This window comes from Dicentrarchus labrax, unplaced genomic scaffold, assembly GCF_905237075.1.
Source record: "Dicentrarchus labrax unplaced genomic scaffold, dlabrax2021, whole genome shotgun sequence".
Lineage (NCBI taxonomy): Eukaryota > Metazoa > Chordata > Actinopteri > Moronidae > Dicentrarchus > Dicentrarchus labrax.
This window is the reverse complement of record NW_026136703.1, coordinates 3,861,209-3,881,563: the sequence shown is the minus strand read 5'-3', so window position 1 is coordinate 3,881,563 and position 20,355 is coordinate 3,861,209. Positions and strand designations below refer to the sequence as shown.

Here is a 20,355-nt window from a genome sequence, read left to right as displayed (position 1 = left end):
AATAGAGCAGACTGCAAACTATGCTCTGCTGTCAAGAGGGGTCAAAAGTAGCTCCTTTAACACAAGGTGTATCTGATGAAAATAAAAATTCAAGTCATTGTTATGGTGCGTTCCCACCAAAGGCCAATAAAATTATTTGCACATGCAGATTACATACAAAGTCAATGCAAAAACGCGTATAAACATAAATTTGCTCTGGCCGCCGCAAATGACGTGCAATTTGGCCACACGAACGACATAAACGTGAAATTTGTCCAATTCAATTTGAAAATATTGAACTTTGTATTAAAAATGTGCGCATATCACTGGGTCTTTGCAGTGTTGACAGACCCCATAAAGTATGACTTTTCCATTTTGCCATCCTTTTCATCTGTTAATTAACATTAAATCACAGCTAAAACTGTTTATTATAGGCTCATACCGCTGTAAACCAGATTAAAGGGTGAATAATAATCTCTTTGCGTTTGGTGGAAACACGCCAATAGAACAGTAATGGTATTATTAAGTACTCATATCGTCTGTATCAGCAAGTACCCAAAAGTAAATACTTGTACCAATACACAGTACTACTCTGTGGTATTGGTGCATCCCTATCTGAAACTATGCAACATTCCAGCGGAAATGGGGACAATTTCTTTGAGAGAATTGTGAGAAAGCATGTAAGATCTGATCTTAAAAGCAACAGCATGAATGCCTTCAAGGAGAGACTCTTTAAAGTGTGTGTACGCTTCATTGCGTTGATGCACAATTCCCGAAGGGACTATAACGGCAAGCTTTTTACTCCGGGCTTCAGGTGTTGCCATTCAGAATGGGTAGAAACCGTTAGTCAGACGACAACTCATACAAACTAGTTTGTTCCAAGTAAACAGCACCCCTAACCCTGTTTGCCTTCTGCTCTGCGCCGCAAAGATCACCCTTATGAACCTTTAGCTATATTCTATATCTAGATCACGGACAGTATTAGTGGTCTATGCTGATGTCAGGGGTGTCAACAAACTTTAATATCAAAATTATTTAAAAACCACCAAACACCATGATTCAGTCATGTTTCTCCAGAATTTGACCACTGGCTTATCATTGGTTTGTCGTTTCCAACTGATGAATACATAAACAATTCAGTGACGATGGCGCAGATGGGAGTTGACAGTATTTCCGATGAGGTAGTGTTAGGTCACGCATGCTTTGTGTCTGAAGCTTGTTATTCTCTGTAAGGTCAGTGTGTTGCAGAGCCCTTGTTAAGGCCAGCTGCTTCCTGTCTGCAGGTCATTATTTCCAACAAGGCCCATAACGAGGTCCTTAAACAGTAACAAGTAACAAACTCTGTAGAATCTTCAACATTTTACCTTTTGTCTTGTTTCCATTTCAGTAGCAAAAGAAAATATTTCATGTCCCAGGGGCAAAGTATCAAATATACCGCCAGCAAATGGACACATCCAATTTTTTCTATCACTTCTGTTAAAGCTTTGGAGATGGAGGGTTTCTCGATACTGACACACTAACAAGGTGTCTTTGTACAGTAGTAGCCAGAAAAAGCAATTAGACATAAACTGATTTGTCTAGGAAACGTTTACTATGCAGAGCTGTCATACTTCACAGTATCAAATCTAAAAATGCCTTTAGTCAACAGGTGTTTTACGTAGGTTGTCTTGGATAGAATGGTCCTTTGATGAAGGTAAGCTGAGTTGAGGAAGATGGCATGATGGAGTTATTCATTGTTTTTATTTTCATTGCTATGTCTACTAGATATACTGTACATGCAATGAAAACCTTTGTAGGATGACATCCAAGTATATTTACCCAATTTCTTTGCTGGGGATCAATAAAGGTCTATCTTACCTTTAAATGTGCATTTCTTATTCTTTGTTATACCTCGTCTAGGCATACCCTCTCTGATATCTATTCAAATAGGTCTGGTGTTGTGCTCATTGACTGCTGTTCCCCAGTTTAAAACACAACAGAGTCAATCAAACGTTGAAACCATGAAAAGGGCAACAAGTGTTGGACGAAGAAGCTCTCACAGCCTCTGTGTCGACTGATAATATGGCTATGGGATGGATGATTCATTCACTCCTGATTGGTATGGGCAAAATTACAGTTCCCTCTACATTATAATACATAACTCACAGCTCCACTCACTCAGAACCAAATCTAGTTCCAACTATGGGCGGCAGTGGAGAAGAAGGTTTGACTGGGTAGCCAGATGTCTAATTTGTCACATCATCTCTCTATAAATCTAGCTATGAAAATGACATGACTGTCACACTTCACACTTGGCTCCAGGGATGGCAATGTACGTCTGTCGGCTCACCACTTCAGTCCAGACTGAAATAACACAAGTTATGGAATAGATTAGACATAGACATTTATGGTTCCCAGACAATGTTCCCTACAGACACCAACTCTACAGATCCACTCAATTCCCCTCCATGGAAGTGTCAGTGGCTTTCAGCTCATTACTTGGTTTATGAGAATTTAGCAGTGCTGTTTTCATTCACTCTCGGGACTTTTCTTGACAGTCATCAGAGTACCGCTTACTCAGTCCATTTACCAGTAGGCCTCGTATTGACATAAAGTTCAGTCCAGGATATTTGCTAATTTTAATCAATTTCCATGACCAGAAAAGTAGTCTCTAAATTCGCAGGTTTTCCAGGACGTGTGGGTACCCTGGGTCGGAGAGCGAGCCAAGGCCAGTAGTCCAGTTTTGTACGACATGCAAATTAGCGCAACTTTCACCATCCAAAAAGCTCTTAAGCTTATTTCTTACAGACCTGCTGCATTTGTTTCTAAAGTGATTTTGGAGGTGGCTGTTTATGCTTGCATGACAAATTTTATATATTTAGGAAAGTGAAAAATAATTAATGTTTCCACCCTCGATACACTTAAATTCCACACCCTTTCGCCAAGTTTCATGAAAATTGGGCCAGTAGTTTTTCTGTAAGTTTAAAGATGATAATCATACCAATGCTGTGTTTGCAGCTTGTTTCAGCCGTCCCCAGGTCAGTCCAGGCAGTTATTTCACATTGAATTGATAGATTTTGTTTTGTCTTAATATTCCATAACGGACACATTATGGATGGATTATTTTTCCCAAGTCCATATATATATATATATATATATATATATTTCTGCTGAGGAACTGCTTTAGTCTTGGAGAGAAACATCCATACAATTGTTTGGTTAATCTGCCACACTGTATGAACGAACACACTTGCAAAAATACGCACAGAAGCACTATAATGATTTTCAGTTATAAGATGGTGGGCTCTCCACAACAGCACTATGACTAAGAGTCTTTGAAATGGGACACTAACAAGCTAACAGCACTTCCACTGGGGCTGTCGTCTTGCACGCTAAAGTCAAAGTTGGTTTGATCTGGGGAAGGGTGTGTATGCTTGTGTATATGCGTGGGTGGGTTAGGGGGATGGGGGGTTAAAACACTCCAGTCCAGGGTATATAAGTATGTACGACAAGGAACTGATTTTTTCAACCACCGTAGACTTGCACACAGCCGCTTACAGAAGCAACCAGCAGCCCAAACGCACAAAAGCAAAGAGAGGAAATCCAAAGTTCTGTCTAGTTAGAGAAGACAGAAGTAGAAACAAGTGCTAGGAAACAGCAACAAACAGAAAATACCTGACTGTGCAAAGTCATTTCTGTCACTGTGGTTAGTGGTTTGCACTGGAACAATTCTCTGCTTGTGTGACGCCTGACCTTTAACCTCTGAAGTCCAACCTTGAGAGGCTGCTTGAAGGCACTTTTAACAGACAGAGAGACCAACACATCCATCTGAGAAGCAGGTAAGAAATCAGTCAATTAAAGTTCTACAACTTTCAAAAATGGTCAAAAACACATTTGTATGAAGCTAATTTAATTTCAGGCTGTGCAGCAAGTTAGTCTTTTTTTCCCAAAGTGGCTTAAGAATTTGTTTTTGAAGCAGTAGAAAAACAGTGTCTAACTGATTGTGATAATGACAGCTGAGCCCATGCTAAACCTCAAAAAAAGAGGATTTTCAAAGGTTGTTGGGTTTTGTTACTGACTCTGCACAATATGTTGAAATGTTGAAAAAAAAAAAACTAATTTGCTGGTTATGTGGTCTTAAATTTCTCATCAAAACATTTCAACAGATCACTCTGGGCTGTCTGAAACATACATGCACAGTCTAAAAAGGGTTCTTTAGAGCAACATGCAGGGGCGATGTCAGGGTGCCTCAATCATTCTGGCTCATTTTAGGTCCCATAATTCTCATGAAGTTGTCAGGTGAATTTCAGTCTCTTTCTAGACCTTGTAGAGAGCGCCAAGTGGACTACTTAGAAATTGTGAAATATTCTTGGCCTATTTTTTAATATAATGCGTGAGTCTTAATAAAACCACGGACCACAAGGAAACTGCTTTTTTCTCTGCAGTATACACATGTTCCAGTGCAGGAAGAGAGGAGGCGGACTCTGTGTTTAATCAATGATACAGTACAGTACAGTTACGTTTCCTGACACCCAAATTTAAAAAATGCACTGCAGATTATGTATGCGTATATATGTTTATAAATATCTGTATATATAGTTTAATTGTATTTATGTTATTTTAATATACATTTAATTGCCTTTTTCTATATGTGTAGCATGAAGAGACTGTAAACTTTCATTTTCTTGTACGACCACGTTGTATAAATGTATAAAGATAAATAAATTGCCTTGATCCTTGGGAAAAAAAATATCTTGTGGAAAGTGAAACAAGCTTAAGAAAACCTATTCTGATAAAACAAAGAATCCTCTTTGTACATGTTGATATAAAAAAGGTGTATTTCTGAATATTTTCATTGTGAAAAACACATTATTTTAATATATATTTATGATGATGAAAATAGGTTTCTGTTTTATTGCTTTGTTTTACTCATTGTTAATTTGTTTGAAGATTAAATACATAACTCAGCTAACATGTGCTTAAATTATTGTCAAGGAAGCATCTTTTTTCCAATTTCTTTTAGGATGTCTGAGATGCCTGCTTTCCCCCGAATGTCCTTCCTGTTGCTTTGCATTCTGGGTATGACCGTGGTGACATCTGGCTTCCCTCAGCCTCGACTATCTCTCAGGTGGTTACTCACTAAATCTCACTGAGGTAGCAACAAACTATTACTGTTAATGCTACAATGGTACCAAAATAATCGACCACTGAGCTAACTACCTCAGATACCTAAATGTATTTTCTCCATAATATGCTGCACTTATTTTGTTATTTGTAACAAACACAGTCTTATCTGATTCCAGAAGTCCTGAGGATTCAGCCGAACCTAAACGAGATGACTGGGATGTCCTTTTCCCCTCCATCTCTCTCCGTGATTGGAGCATTCAAATGATGTCAGCCCCCAGCCTCGGAGCAGCCAATAGCAAGGCAGGACTGATGAGAGAGGCGTGGCTGTTTGCCCCAGAAAGGGCAGAGCCCAGGTAAGCCCACAGTGAGGGAAAATGCTATATTAAAGTTCAAATCAAAGGAAACAACAGGAGCGTAAAACAGATGTTAAAAAGCAGCCACACTTTCTTACATTCAGTGACATTTATGTTAGAACGTCATTTGATAGGGACAGATACAGTAAACATAGACTGAAAACAGCAATCCAACGCAAGTATCATAGTGTTCATAGTGGATGTAAATTTCAGATGAACTCTTTAGTTGTACTTATGTATAAATTGTACAGATTGTATCTACAGTATCAGTGTGAGTTGTGGCCAGAGTTATTATAGTTTTGTATTTTTTATTCAGTTTTATTTTTATTTCATTTTTAATTCAGTTCAGTTTTAGTTTCCAGAGATTGCACATTCCAGTTTAGATTTAAGTGTTTAGTTGTGTTTAGTTTTTTATTAGTTTCAGTGTTAGTTCTAGTTTATTATAATACAAGGGTGTTTGTCAGGGGCAAGACTTTGGAAGTTCAGAATAGATACTACAATATGAACCCACTGACTCACAGTCATGTAGACATCGCTATCCCAGTCTCAATAAACACATTCTCCAATGCCTCCTCATGCTCGACGTGTTGACAAATTTGACCAGTTTGATAAAGACTAAAATTAAAGACTTTTCCTGTATATTTTGTATTAATTTTAGTTCGTTTTGTAAGTAAACAATATTGATTTAGTTAGTTATCATTTACTTCTCACTAGTTTTTATTTTTATTTCAGTTCACTGAATTGTTTTTTTCAAACCTAGGTTTAGTTTTTAGTTTAGTTTTAATTAACAATAATAACCTTGGTTGGAGCTGAATACTACAGCATTGAAAATAAAAGAAGTTAGCTTACTAGACTTCTGTAGCCCACTCCTCATCAGCAGCTCCAAACTAGCCACTACTAGACACACTAACACGGTCTAGTTGCACTGTGGGTAATGTAGTTGTGTGAAATAAAAAAGATATATCTGGTTCTGCTAAACAAATTGTAATCTTTTTTTTTTTAAATGTAGTACTTAATCCACGGAGCAGTTGTTTAATAGGAAATCCTGAATCTCTGCGACACTTAAATTAAAAGAAAATAAAAATAATTACTTTTAGAGGCCTAGAGGTTAAACTATAAAGTATCTCCCCCCAAAAAAGGAAAGATTTGCAAAAATGCGGAAAAATAAACGACATGCAGGTTGGGAACCACCACACTAAATGAGTGTTTGTATTGTTCTGATTCGGATGAGATTACCCTTCATAGGAACAGACATTTTGGAAAATACACTTATCACTTCCTTGTCGAGAGTTAGACAAGACTACTCTATGCACTAAATATGAAGCCAGGCAACAGTTAGCTTAGCATAAAGACTGGAAACAGCTAGCGTGGCTCTGTCCAAAGGTTAAAAAGAAAAAGTGATACACATAACGTCCTGTAAAACCACCACAACCTGTTTTTATTAACTGAACTTAATGGCGGGTTTTGTTACCTCTGTTCTCAATTTTCAAAATAAGTTAGACTTGTTAGGCTCATATTTACGGTGTGGTACTGATCCTATCATCTCACTCTCAGACAGTGAATACATGTAAGTGTATTTCCCAGAAGACTATTCCTTTAAACAGCTATTCCCAAAGAAAATGTGTTGATGTTATTTATTTCTTTTTATTGGGGGCTATACCAAAATGAAGCAGTGCATCTACACTTTCAAGTTTCATTAATTTTGTCAACTCAGATTCAGCTCAAATGATAAAAAAAACAGCAATAATACATTAGTGTTGGAGCCTCTGGTACCTGGATTGTTTCCTAGCCACTGATCTGGAGGTCTTGGTCTGTGTTATGTCTAGCATGGAGAGGGCGTGGCCCGCTGAATGGTCGTCTCAGGGTGCCGGCATGGTGAAGAGGAACATGGTGGTGGCTGATGATGCTGCCTTCAGAGAGAAGAGTAAACTCCTCACCTCCATGGAGAGACAGAAGTGGCTCAACTCCTACATGCAGAAACTACTGGTGGTTAATTCTTCATGATACTGGCAAAAAGCCATTTAAAGGGATGTTAAGTCTCTGGGTAACTGCACAGAGAGAAGACAGTAGTGTAGACATCAAAAGACATTAACACTTGCTGTTCTATTTCTTTTGGAACTTTCCCTATTTTATTCTAATACTTAAGTTATTGATTTCCCAAAAGGTGGTTAAATGAATAATTCAGAAAGTCTGTTGGTGTTGAATATACATACATCTAAAGTGAATGTTGGTCCTGCTGAAAATAATTTGGTGTTATTCAACTTGATGCATAAATAAAGATGTAAATTATGTTTTTGACAACTGTAGCTTGTGTCTTACTTCATACTGTGTTGATGTATCAACAGCTGGAGCTGGACAATAGTATTTATATTCATCTACCTGAAGAATTTACACAATTTAACTTCAGCCAAAAGCAGGATGTCAGTGTTTATGCTGGTTATATACATTTTGGAGACACATTTAGCCATATAGCAGTCAAATACATTTACAAAAACATTAGTACATTAGTAGTTCAACATGCTGGGAGATACACTTGTTTGCAACTTTTCCTGAGTGAGATGAGAATATTTACATCATATCAATACATTCATATTTTTTCAGAGCCAGGCTAGCTTTTCCCCCTGCTAGTCTTCACACTAATCAGGGCTAACCACATGACTCCAGCTCTTATTTTCCTGACTTATACAATAAAGTTCTTAAACACTCACATCGCGAGGACACATAGATATTAATTCCATTTCTCATTCATCTACAATGGCTTTGACTGCTGACCTTGATAATATTAGCGCTAATGTCTGGGCAGTAGGAATGTCATTTTATTCTCTAACACGTATTGCAAGACCGTTGGTGAAATAGATAACTGTCTAAAACATACATAATACATAAATTGTAAACATGGAGGACAGCTTGCATATATTAATAATTATTTATTAGCTTTATGTATATAGTTTTTTCTGATTCACCTGGTGTTTTTGTAGCACTTTGTAACTTTGTTAAAAATGACACATAAAAGATTAACATCATTCTCAGCTACAACAAACTTAAGTTGTTAAAAATGTATTTCCTTGTGAAAGTAAAAACTGCTAGAAAATATCTGGTTTGCGTCCACATGCAAAGTGAATTTTTGCCAAACTCACCCATCCTTTGATGGATGTTATTTCTGAATGAATAAATCAGCTTCCTGAATATCAGAACACTTCCATCACAGAAATAGCAGTCATATCCCACGCTGCCTGGAAATCAAAAACAGTCTATGGGGGTATCAACACCAGTTCATCCAGCCTGCCAACCATCTCCTGCAGCCGCATCCTATTGGCCTGTCTCTGCCTGTCCCTCCGCTCCAGCAGCAAAGCCTCTGTCTGAAGAAGCAGCTGCGCAGCCTGAGACGCTGGGAGCTCGTGTGGAGCCTCAGCCCTGCCACGGGGCCCCTCTGGTAGGTGGCTCCTGTTTTTGACTGGCCTCTCAGTCTGGAGCCTGGCTCGGTAGACCTGGGAGAGGGAGGGAGGGAATGGGAGAGAGGAGAGAAGAGGAGGGAGGGAGGAGGTGTCCGATTGTTGCTGCAACCTCTCTCCTCTTTCTCCTCTGTCCGCTGCGTCCCCTCTGCCTCTACTCTGTCCTTTCTGAGACATCAGATGAAGGGATTTAAGAACATACAGCAGATATCATTTCAAACAAGAATGTATGTATTACAACATGTCAAGTGATTATTAAGCTTTCTGTCTTCATACTGCCATATTTTCTTAATTGGCATCAAACCTCAATGCTCGTTTGATACTGACTGAAATGTGTCTATAACACGTAATACTGAAAAAGAACAAATATCTGGTCATATTTGTAATCTTGTTAATTTATCATTTAATCATTTATTCCATTCATGATTTAAATAAAAAAAGCTGCCAATTTTAGACTATTTAATTTTTAGCAATATTCTTGTATGGTCGTGGTAACATAATGAGACTCTACTGTGCTACTAATGGTAGCTAATGGTAGAAAACCTTGTTTTTACAGGTTATATTTACTTCAGACTGAGTATGACTCAGTACATACTGTTGCTGCTTTTTCATTCCCTTTCATTTTCAACAACTGCATTTCTCTCCAAGGAAAAACCATAAGGCACCTCTATAGGAATGAACACCGTGTGTGTGTGTGTGTGTGTGCGTGCGTGCGTGCGTGTGTGTGTTGCACACCTGTCCTGTGGGCAGTCTCAATAGCATTTCCTCCAATTTCTCCAGCCCCCGGTTTCCGTGGTGACACACTCTCACACTCCCATTGGGTGCATATGTAGGCTTCTCAACATCAGGATCTGTCAGATGGCAGTCCACCACACTGTCCTGCACATACACACATGATTTGCGTCACATTTCTTGGCGCATGTGGCTGCTTGATTTTAAAATAGCAAAGCTGTTGGCTGCTCAAATAAATGTGTCCAAATGTAGTCGAGTCTATTTGGGGTGAATTTGCACATTCACTTTTTAAAGAATTAACAATTTTACAACATTTTCTTATGGCAGGAAACTATATACATGTCACAGCAACCTAATGTTTTTAAATACAGATTTATAAAGAATCATGAACCACAATGTGGGAAATCCCTCTTGTGTTAAATTGTGCTGTTGTTTTCCAGTGTGTTTCTGTGTCTAACTCACCATCCAGGTCCAGAAGACTTTCTCCACCTGTCTCCAGTTCAGATATGCTTCTAGGAGCTCACAGAGCTGCCGCATACAAACACAGTCCTTGAACACACACATCAGAGTTATAAATACAGCCAAAAACATAGTGTGTTCAAGATAGTATGATTTTATAAGACAAAGAATTCAAGCAAACCCCCTATTTCCTGTCCATCTTTACCTGTCCTATGAAATAAAAAGCATAAAAAGCATGGCAAAATAAAAAATGATTGTGTGGTTCAATTATTGTGGGGGCTTTTTGCCTTTATTTGATAGAAAAAGGCCACAGGTCGGACTTGAACCCATGGCTCACTGTTGGTACATGGGGGCACCAGGGCACCCCATGAAAAATGCTTAATAGCTAATTAATCTATCACAATAAAATGTCTCAGTTCAGTTGTTATCAATCCTTTTTCATGACCTATTTTTAATGAAGAAAATAAATTAATAAAAAGTTTACCCACTTTATTTATCAAGGTACACAGTTAATGCATTAATGTTCTATAATACTTGTTGAGCTGAGTACCTCTCCATCATAGACTCCCTGTGGATTCTTTCTTGAGATGTAACAGATGTAGGGTGTGACTGATGACAGCAGCTATGGTGATTCACTCAGAGCGTGCTCCATTATCAAGGGATATGATGGGCTGTTTATGAGCCAGGGTGTGTTCATTCTGTGCTTTCATGGCATTTAATGCATCTAAGGAAGACTATCGATATTCTTTTGAAAAATGTGTTTATTCCCAATACATATTGCTATTGTTTTATTGTCCAAGCCTAACTCTAACTATAGGCAGAGGATATTGTTAGTAGTAATTCATTTTAATAACAGCAAACACTCACCTCCCTTAGAACTGCTGAGCTCTGATCAGAGGATGCAGGGGGGGGAGGGGGGCAATACAGACCTGAGAAAAACATTGATTTCTTGGTTAGACTTGAATATAACTTTGGCTATGTTCACACTGCAGGCACAAGCGACCCAACACACAATGATAACCTGTGAAAAAGTTGGAAAAGGGGGGATTTTCTCACAGCATGGAGCAGATGAGTTCGCTCTTCTTGCATGGACAGCAGGGTCCGCCACTGGTATCTCAAACAACCAATGAGCCACTGAAGTTTCCTCAGAGATGCCGAGTCTAACTGGAGCTCACCGGACGGGTGAGTGTTCACCTAACAAAGAGAGAGAGTAGAGAGTAGAGATATAGAAGTGTAAAAATAGAAATGCAGAATTAGGTTTACCAGTATAACGTGGTAGTATACCAGGAAGTGTTTGCAAGGATGAAGGAGGGTGTAGCCTTTTGTTGGTCAATAAAACTGAAAGTGTCAAATGCTGTTGACACGTACCATTACAGGTGGAGGTGTGAGTAATGTTTTGTCCAATCGCTGCACTCGCTGTGTCAGCAGTTTCTCCAGTGTTCCAGCGGTGAGCAGCCAGGCCAGCGCCAGGAGGAGGTCTCTGCTGGAAAAACTCTGTCCCTTGCCCCCTTCTCCTCCCTCCCTGCCACACATCCAGTCAGCATGGTATCCAGTCTGCCAGAGGCCTGCAACTACCAGCTTCCGGTGCTCTGGGGCTATACACAGACAGAGACATTCAGTCACTCAGCAAGTCCACTTAACTGTTTTCGGGCCTTCTAGAAATGTCAGTCTAGTTGGTCCAGTTAATTTTGGTCCAGTTAAATCTGCATATCAGGGTTCCCACTCTTTTTAAGAAATCATTTTCCAGCACTTGCTCAAAAGTCACAATGTTGATTAAATGCTGAACAGAAAAGATGTATTTATAAGCATACTGAACCTTTGGTAAGGTAAGCCATTACAAACTCATGTTGTGTGGAGAAGAATGGCACAAGCCAAAGAGACTTTATGTGTGAATTACAGATAAAGTACATATAAAATTATGCATAACTCACTATGAATTAATTATAATATAATTGATCTGAGAAAGGTAATTCTGCATGCTGAATAATGTGACCTTTTGGGTGCTTTTCCATAGACCACTTTCTGACTTACACTATTGTAATGTGTAGAGGCAAGAGCCGGCTCATAGCACAGTCTAGAAAATGTCCAGCTTCCATCATAATGATGGAAACAAAAGAGAGTATCTTTTTACAAAACTCTGTAATGTTTCCAAGCAAATTGTTATTAATTACTTGTGAGTTTTTGGGGTATTTACATGTCTGTTTTGTCAAGGTTGGATGTTTTTTTTTTTAAATCAGTAAAGTCCTGGACAAATAGCATTGAAGGCCATGAACAGATCTATAAAAAAAACAAACAGACAATGTGACTGACCTCCACCTAGCTGTGCACCAGCTTCACAGGAAACAATGCCAGCTGTCTGAAGGATGTTGGTGAGGAGCTGCCAAAACTGATCCTCCTGGAAATCAACAGTGATCAGAAAGATGTCTGTCAAAATGAAACATATAGAGCTTTATAAAAAAATCTCAAAGTTAAACTTTTTGTGTTTCTTTTTAAGATTACAGATTTTATAGTTGCTGTTTTATCCAAATCCTGACCACTTGTTTTCCCACTGTCTGCTCCTGCAGTGATCCAGTTGAGATCAGTGGAAATGATTAAAGCGTCATCCTTCATTTTACCAGAATACCATACAGTCCCAGACTTTAATGATGCCTTGTTTGGCTGGTATGTAATAGGAAACCATCAAATGCTTTGTATGTAAATTCAAGTAACTAGTAACTAAAGCTGTCAAATAAATGTAGCTAGTAACTATTTTATCAGAATGTAACGTATAATGTATAATGTATAAAACAAAGTACAAGTACCTCCAACAGGACAGAAGTATGGACCTCGAGAAAACCTAGTAACCCCCCCCCCGACAGTGAAAAGGCATAAACGTACCACCTCGAGTCCACCACCAAATTTAGCCCGCCTGAAGGTTTCCGGTGCGGGGACACTTTCCAGGCCGGTGGCCGTCAGCAGTCTGCACAGAGCTCCTATCACCTGCTTCACCTCCACACTCACGGCGGCTTTACTGCGCTGCATTACAGCCACACAGCACTACACGCAAATGAGCGAACTTTCTACCCACTCAGCTATCACATTTGGTCCAACAGAGACACTGTTGTATCTTGTATAAAGACATTTTCAATCACATTTCTACCGCTCTCAAGTTCTCTTGTTGATATTTCGCGGCGACTTTAACAACTTCCGGGTACGAGGTCGTTGCCAAGGAGGCATTTGACTGATATCTATGTTGGCCAATTATAAAGGTGATTCAGAAAGCGGTGGGCAGGGCTTATTTTTCATTGGTGCGTTAACAATTCATTTTTATATACATGGAAATATTCATATACTCTGTAAGAAAAGTTTGTTTATTAAACTTTTAGTTTAACAGGGAGGAACATGTTAGGATAAATAGGCCAGTTGCATAACCTTAAGTAACCTCTTGGCAGTGGTGGAATAAGTATTAAGATCCTTTACTTAAAAAACTAACAATACTACAGTCACTGTGATAATAATTAAAGTCCTGAAAACCGTAATCAAGAAAAGTATACAAACATTATCAGGAAAAATATACTTAAAGTGTCAGTAAATGTAGTTTGTTACATTCCTCCTCTGGCTTTTGGTTTGAATTACAAAAAACGGTAATTCCTATTAGAATCTATTTGTCCAATTACTTGATTACTATATTACTAAGAATACTCTTATATTTCAAGTGACAAGGTTCAACTGGTACTCTTCAATAGTTTTTATTTCAAATATCAAAATCATTTAAAAATCATAAACATCTCACAATTGTATGTACAAACATGCCTAAAATAATTTAAAACATGAAAATCATTTTACACACACAAGTAATAAGTGAGGATTATGCTACAAGCGTTAACGTAGGTATCACATCTTAAAGAACAGTAAGAATGTAGAAACTACAGATCCAAAATGACCATAAAACTGAGAGTAAAATACAGTAGACTAGCCTCTGCCCTTCAAAAACATTAGAGCCGCATAATCATGTTAAATCTGAATATGACCAAGTTAAGACACATGACCTCAGTGTTATATAGCCAGCAAGATCTCAGACAACGCAGCAGCAAACAGATCAGCGGATGTATTTTGGTCATGTAAGTTTCACTCTCGATATTGCATTGGCTCCAGTTCAGGCAAAGGCTTCTGCAACGTAGCTGGAGATGGTCCCTTACGCCCCATGAGGACAGTACATACTGTCTAACTAACTTAACCTCCATATTGCAATGCTACTGCTGCTTACTACCTGAGAAGTCAGTGGTTGGTAACAGACCCTGATTTCAGCTAATTCCTAAATTTTGATACCAACTACCAGGGCAGGATGCAACTATTTGCTGGATTTCAAGACACTTTCTCAAAACATCAGCTGTTCCACTGCTTAGTCCAATCTCCAGTGTGATGTGAAATGTAGTATAATTCAGCTAATCTTTGGCTTTATGTGATCATCTCTCCGTGGTGATGCTATGGAGGGAGGACGGTGTTACTGTAGGTATTTACAGCCAATTCCTATTAGCCTAGAGAAGGTCCCGCAGCGTGGCGCTAATAGTATTACCTAATCAACGTCTGGTCCACACAAATGTCTCTGCTCACTAGTGTGTGTGCTATACTATGCTTTAGTTCTTGCTAGAAGAACATAAAGAGGCATATAAATCAAGGACACTCTAAAAAACAGGTTGTAACTGAAAGAGCTTTTGGCTCACAAATGGTACTGAACCACAAATTACACAGTCAGTTTCTTAGTTAACAACAACAGTTAGTAGTAGCTTAACAGTAAAAATAATCATAATGCTGTAAATAGCATTAGGACATGTGCTTATTATGTATTTCCACTTATAAGGTCTCATCAAAACCTCTCTCTGGTCCCGTACCCACAAGGCCTGAAGTATTTACAGACTTTTAAAACGCACACATTCTGTCTATTTGTTGGTTATTTTGTGCTTGTTAATCTACAAGAAAGCCTATGCGGTTCAAAATCATTTTATAGAAAGAAAAGCACCATAACAAACCATACAAAACTTAAAAAAGGGAAGACTCTTAGGGAAGGGGGTTGTCATTTTTGCAGATAGTCATGCTTTTCAGCTCTCTCCGTCTCCTTCATCCTCTTCCTGTTTGATGACTGGGGTTCCTGGAAACAACAAGAAATCACAAATTGTATCTTCAAAGAAACAACTTTTTACTTAGTGGCAATGTAAATGTTGTTCCATCCATCCTTTATCTATATGCGCTTATCCTCTGCAGGGACGTAGGGGGGCTGGAGTCAATCCCAGATGGCAATGAGGGAGAGACGAGGTAGACCATGGTGATTTAGAGTCACCAATTTACCTGCGTGTCTTTGGACTGTGGGCACCAAGAGGAAACCCACACAGACACACAGAGAACATGCAAACTCTACACAGAAAGGCCCTGCTCCAGCCACAAACTCCCCGTCTTTTTTTTTTCTTTTCAGAATGTCATTTCCAAATAATTTTCCAGGAATGTAATATGATACTAAAATGTGAATGATCTAAATTTCAAACTGCCGGTCCGGGGGCCATTTCCAGCCCTCCACCCCACTCCCTCCGGTCTGTGACATGATGTCAAAAACATAATATAATCCAGCCCACAATATTATTAGTTTTTTATTTTTGTAGTTATTTAATGTCTTTGCAAACTATCCTTTCATATGCAATTAAAATAAAAACCCAATTCTATTTTAGATGTTACGTTTGGCACAAAATAATGGCAAAGGTCAAAGGTGCCTGCAAAAAAGGGTTGATAAGAAAGAGCAGGTTTTGGGTCTTCATTTGTTGTTTGGCTGCAAACAACAGAGATTATATGAAATGAGGATATAAAAATGTATACAAAGTGCTGTTTGCATTTTTTGTGAAGTATGATGTTAGTAATGGAAATATTTTCTGAATATTGGACTCCGTTGCAGGATCTGAACGTTGAAGTGGCCTCCTATGAGATGACAATACCAGCAGTGCCCCCGAGACAGTTTGAGTTTGAGATCCCTGCTCCAGGTTATGCTGGCAATTAATTTAAATGAATTAATTAGAAATTATTCAGAAATTAAAGACCAGTAAAGTGTTACCACAAATTTTTTTAACATATGCTGCAATCACATGGGAATAGTTAGTTAGTTAATGGTTGAGTTATTTAATAGTCAGTTATTTAGCAGTGTCTTTCAACACTGCTTCACTCTTACCATCTAGTTTCTTCAGATTAGGCAGTCTTTTAGAGGCTTCATCCATCCAGGTTCCCTCTGCTGAATGCTTCTCCTCCAGAGGATTTCCAACAAACACCAGGTCTGCGAGGCATGGCAGGTCAGCTAGCCTCACAAACTCTCCTACACAGAACACAGGAAAGACATCACATACCAAAATAAAATTAAAGACCGCCACACATAGGATTTCAGCATCAGCAAACCATAAGCACATCTTAAAAATAAGAATAATAACCCTGAACTAAAGCAATAACTGCCAAAGAGTTTGAAACCTTTACTGGCCTCAATTAAGCTTTTTACACTGTGTAACACATTCAATTTTGATAAGAATTTTCATCCACACAAAATATGAAGAAGGTAGTGTGCTTCCAGTAGAAAGTGCAGTTAAAGCGTGCCGTGTCACTGGAAGAAATAAAAGGCTGATTGCAAAATCACTGCCGACATATTTACCCTCTTCAATAAAACAAACAGTGTTAGGCAAGAGGAGGAGCTTTCATTTTCAAAACAGGTCACTCAAAAATGTTCCATGAATCCATGAATAAACACATGGCAATTAATATTGTGTTATGTAGCTTACCCCATTCTTTAACCAGGTTGTTGGATATGTAGAGGACTCTGAGGTTCTTCATGCACTGGATTCCCTTCAGTCTCTCTATCAAGTTATAGGAGATCCACAACTCTTCTAATGTGTCCCCTACTGCTTCCTGCACACACATGTGTACCCATTTTAAAAAGCTAAACAAACTATGTGAAGAAAGAATGAAAAAAGGCAGAAATGAAAAAAGAAGGAAAAGAGAGAAATAATAAAATAAATGTATAACTTACCAGCCCAGTGAGGGCCTTTATATTATTTCTTCCTAATGACAATATCCTCAAGTTCTCTGGAAGTACACAATACAACAACAATACATCACATTACAACACTGCATTCCATCCGTGAACAGAGTGTGTTTGTGTGTGGCTGTATGTGTTTATGCAGTCATTACTCACTCAGGCCATTGAGATTGGTTATTTTCTCAATGCAGTTTGTGGACAGAGACAGCCTCCTGTAACATATTGGGTATTTAAAGGGTAATATACTAGTCGAGTTTAAAACATTGGTGATTAGACACTATTACTGCACTATATGATCTGCTACAGAACATTCTATTCTTGCCCTGAGAAGTCAGAGAGTGATGAACGTTAACTTATCATTTGATTTCATCGTTATCTGATCTATATGAAGTTACTTTGGTTGACCTGCTTTCACTCATTGAGTTACGCTGTTGTTGATTGTGTGAATAAAAATAAAGTATATGTGTTTGTGTATACAGTCTATGATTTGTGTTTCTAAATTTCCAGGTCATTTCTGAAAGTTTGAAGAGCGAGAAAACATCATGGAAGTGCAGTTTGAGGGCAAACTACACAATGACCTACATACATCTACCTACCTTAGCTCCACTGTTAGATATTTATGGCATCAAATAATAGCTCCTCTCAGAGGAAAACACACCAAGGCTACACTTAATTCTGGACAAACTGACTGTACACAGCCTGGCAGGATTCTTTGCCTGCCATTTTCAGGGCAAAATGTCACTCCAAGATTTCACTGTTGTGGTGCTTGTAGAGAGAAACTTGGACCCAATCAAAGTGAATTAATCAAAGTTGCTTAATCTAAATAACTGCCACACTGATTTGGAGTGTAAATAACCATTAGCTGAAGCTCTGGGTATTATACATGTTCTTTAATAGAGACATTAACCTTATTAGCCTTATACTTATGTAAGCTACTAAATGCAAAAACGGTTATACCAGCCATCCATTTTTCAGAAGTGTAAAGCTGTATTTCCACAGACTCTCCAAAAAGTAGAGCTAAATTATACACAGGAGGAAAGCTGACAGACATGAGCAACACTTTTGCAATTGAGAAAAAAACATATACAGTATACAGTGCCAAATGGTCATCTGTCACAGCTAGCCTAATACCATAGCTACTGCATGTTGGAGGATTCCTACTGTAGATTTTGTTCAGACTGAACTGGTCCATTTTTTTTTTTACTTTACCAGAAAGTACTTCATAGTTTTATAGTAGATTAAATTGTATGTGTATGTTCTGGTCAAGACACCATTGTGTCTGTTACCAAAAAAGTATTTTTAGTCAACAAGCATGTACCTTTGAACGGGGTAGCTACCTGATCCCAAAGACACCCAATTAATGAGCTGAACTAGGCTAATCTCATGGTCAGCATGCCTTCACACTGCATTCAAACTGCATGCAGAAACATAAAAAAGCATCCACGAGTTGGTCTCCCTCTAGGTAGATGTGGAAATTGTAAAAACAGATATTATAATGCTAGAGCACACTATACACATCAACTAGTGTATAACAACTTGCTGAAATGAAAACTGAATTGTTGGAGGACTCACTCGCAGATGGTGAGTGTGGAGAGAGAAGCATCCATCTTCTCTATAGGAGGAACCTGACCATACAGTTTTATGGCTTTAGCCTCGCTCACTTTCTCCCCTGACTTCTCCTCCTACACACACACACACACACATATCAAAAGATGAAATTACAGCTATGCAAATAAATTATGCAAATACACAATGAACTTCTGGTCAAGAACAGTGTTGGCCAGTAACTTATTACCAGAAATAATATTACAGTAATAATAATAATACTTGTAACTACTGTACTGAAATTACTGCTTAGCTTGTAGTGTAACTAATTACTGTTGGCAGGGAGTAATAAATAGTAATAATATTACTTGTGAAAAGAGTAATGAGTAATAAGTTACATTGTTTTGAGTGCCTAGGCCAACACTGGTCGCAGATAGCAGGATACCTGACTGTGCTACAGTGTTGATGGTGTATTGTGTGTGTGTGTGTGTGTGTTCTGTCTGTATGCCACTCACCCATTTGGACAGCGCCTCTTTTACTGTCGTTGCTTTTGCCTGGAGACAATACATCACATTCAATTAGACTGACAGGAGGCTGGGTTATATTGGCAATGACAAGTTAGCAGACACGCTAGCAACAGTGCATATTAAACGTTAATCTTTTCACTAAGCTACAGGCTCTGAATGTACACTGTCTGTATTATAATGTTCATTGAAGGGTTTGGACACTTCATTCTGGATGGGCAGCCATTTGAACGGGTCTTCCTCCCAGTGCAACAATGAACAGCAGGAAAAACGACAAACTATACACAGACATCCACACGCGTTTAGGATATAACGTTATAACGTTAGTTGACGTTAGCCATTTAACGCTAGCTTACAGTTAGGGTTAGCTGACCAGCTAATTAAAGTTAGCCCCTGTTAGCTTACAGCGACAACGATGTAACATGTAAGGTCAACTATAGTGAACTCACTGTTTGTATTGGTTACAGTTCGGACCGTATAAATGAGCTTAAAACACACACACACACAAAGCAATGGAAAATAAAGCGACTACACAAACACTCACCATGTTGATGGTTGATGTCTACTCTGGTTGCTATGGCACTGACAGGCAGCATACAAGCTGCGCCTGCGCAGTGTCAGTTTGGGAAACAAAATGTATTCGCAGATGAACAAGATGACATTAGGCTACTTATGTTATTACTACTTTGTACAGTAAAGTGTCTGTTTATGCCTTCAAAGATTCTTCCCACATTATCACAATTTTATGTCACAGGTGAATCGGATTAAAGTTAGATCAGTTATGTTATCACAGTGTTCAATGTAATGCGCAAGAGAAGGGGTGAAAAAGGTGCACCCAGCAGCCACTACTGTGGAGCCCACCAAGAGTACTAGCCTGTCTGATATGCAAGCTGACTTGAATTAGGATACTATGCAAGGAAAACTAACCAACTAAAGCATGCAGTTGTCCCATTTGAAGCCCCTTCAGATGCAAACAGTAACAGTCTCATGTCTTTTTCCCTTTAAGACTATGCGATATATGATTGAATAAACATACAGATATTATGAGGAATTGTTATTTAGTTAGCAAAGGTTTCATATACTGACCTTACTTTCTGTTCCTGCCAAATGGAGATTAATTATCACCTTACAATGGGGAGTGATTTTGGATAAGTTTTGGTGCA

General features: G+C 38.6%; 3 protein-coding genes across 5 annotated transcripts; 1 reads left to right on the top strand and 2 right to left on the bottom strand.

Moving 5' to 3' along the window:
* The first annotated feature begins 3,498 nt into the window (after nucleotides 1–3,498).
* Nucleotides 3,499–7,742, top strand: pth2 (parathyroid hormone 2). The gene is made up of 4 exons (XM_051396302.1): nucleotides 3,499–3,797; nucleotides 4,982–5,086; nucleotides 5,262–5,438; nucleotides 7,265–7,742. Exons 2-4 carry the CDS (start codon nucleotides 4,983–4,985, stop codon nucleotides 7,440–7,442), a joined length of 459 nt encoding a protein of 152 aa, XP_051252262.1. The 5' UTR covers nucleotides 3,499–3,797; nucleotide 4,982; the 3' UTR covers nucleotides 7,443–7,742.
* Nucleotides 7,743–7,852: 110 nt separating this feature from the next.
* Nucleotides 7,853–13,234, bottom strand: tedc1 (tubulin epsilon and delta complex 1). Of its 3 annotated transcripts, none has more exons than XR_007884298.1 (8): nucleotides 12,959–13,234; nucleotides 12,392–12,505; nucleotides 11,450–11,676; nucleotides 11,138–11,275; nucleotides 10,949–11,010; nucleotides 10,085–10,171; nucleotides 9,626–9,769; nucleotides 7,853–9,058 (listed from the first exon to the last, which is right to left on the bottom strand). XR_007884298.1 is itself a non-coding variant. In XM_051396298.1 (8 exons), the coding sequence occupies exons 1-5, from the start codon at nucleotides 13,100–13,102 to the stop codon at nucleotides 10,954–10,956; spliced, it is 651 nt and encodes a 216-aa protein (XP_051252258.1). In that variant the 5' UTR covers nucleotides 13,103–13,234; the 3' UTR covers nucleotides 7,853–9,058; nucleotides 9,626–9,769; nucleotides 10,085–10,171; nucleotides 10,949–10,953. The 3 variants fall into 3 exon arrangements, 1 of the variants encoding a protein (XP_051252258.1); XR_007884299.1 differs by lacking the exon at nucleotides 12,959–13,234 and adding an exon at nucleotides 12,883–12,908 and having other exon boundaries at nucleotides 12,392–12,476; XM_051396298.1 differs by having other exon boundaries at nucleotides 12,392–12,476.
* Nucleotides 13,235–13,793: 559 nt separating this feature from the next.
* On the bottom strand, nucleotides 13,794–19,813 carry dnal1 (dynein, axonemal, light chain 1). The gene is made up of 8 exons (XM_051396300.1): nucleotides 19,737–19,813; nucleotides 19,184–19,222; nucleotides 18,696–18,805; nucleotides 17,280–17,335; nucleotides 17,115–17,170; nucleotides 16,867–16,993; nucleotides 16,272–16,412; nucleotides 13,794–15,209 (listed from the first exon to the last, which is right to left on the bottom strand). Exons 1-8 carry the CDS (start codon nucleotides 19,737–19,739, stop codon nucleotides 15,160–15,162), a joined length of 582 nt encoding a protein of 193 aa, XP_051252260.1. The 5' UTR covers nucleotides 19,740–19,813; the 3' UTR covers nucleotides 13,794–15,159.
* Between the last annotated feature and the right edge of the window lie 542 nt (nucleotides 19,814–20,355).

Excerpts from the sequence above, each read along its gene's own strand:
- dnal1 (XM_051396300.1), bottom strand. Across the intron at positions 18,806-19,183 it reads AAGAGGCGCTGTCCAAATGG|GAGGAGAAGTCAGGGGAGAA; the intron begins GTGAGTGGCATA and ends GTGTGTGTGTAG. Across the intron at positions 15,210-16,271 it reads TAATCTGAAGAAACTAGATG|GAACCCCAGTCATCAAACAG; the intron begins GTAAGAGTGAAG and ends TGTTGTTTCCAG.
- tedc1 (XM_051396298.1), bottom strand. The coding sequence starts at position 13,102 with ATGCAGCGCAGTAAAGCCGCCGTGAGTGTGGAGGTGAAGCAGGTGATA. Across the intron at positions 12,477-12,958 it reads TTGGTGGTGGACTCGAGGTG|GAGGATCAGTTTTGGCAGCT; the intron begins GTACGTTTATGC and ends GTTGATTTCCAG. Across the intron at positions 11,011-11,137 it reads GAACTCATCTGCTCCATGCT|GTCTGTATTGCCCCCCTCCC; the intron begins GTGAGAAAATCC and ends TGTTTTTCTCAG.
- pth2 (XM_051396302.1), top strand. The coding sequence starts at position 4,983 with ATGTCTGAGATGCCTGCTTTCCCCCGAATGTCCTTCCTGTTGCTTTGC. Across the intron at positions 5,087-5,261 it reads CAGCCTCGACTATCTCTCAG|AAGTCCTGAGGATTCAGCCG; the intron begins GTGGTTACTCAC and ends ATCTGATTCCAG. Across the intron at positions 5,439-7,264 it reads CCAGAAAGGGCAGAGCCCAG|CATGGAGAGGGCGTGGCCCG; the intron begins GTAAGCCCACAG and ends TGTTATGTCTAG.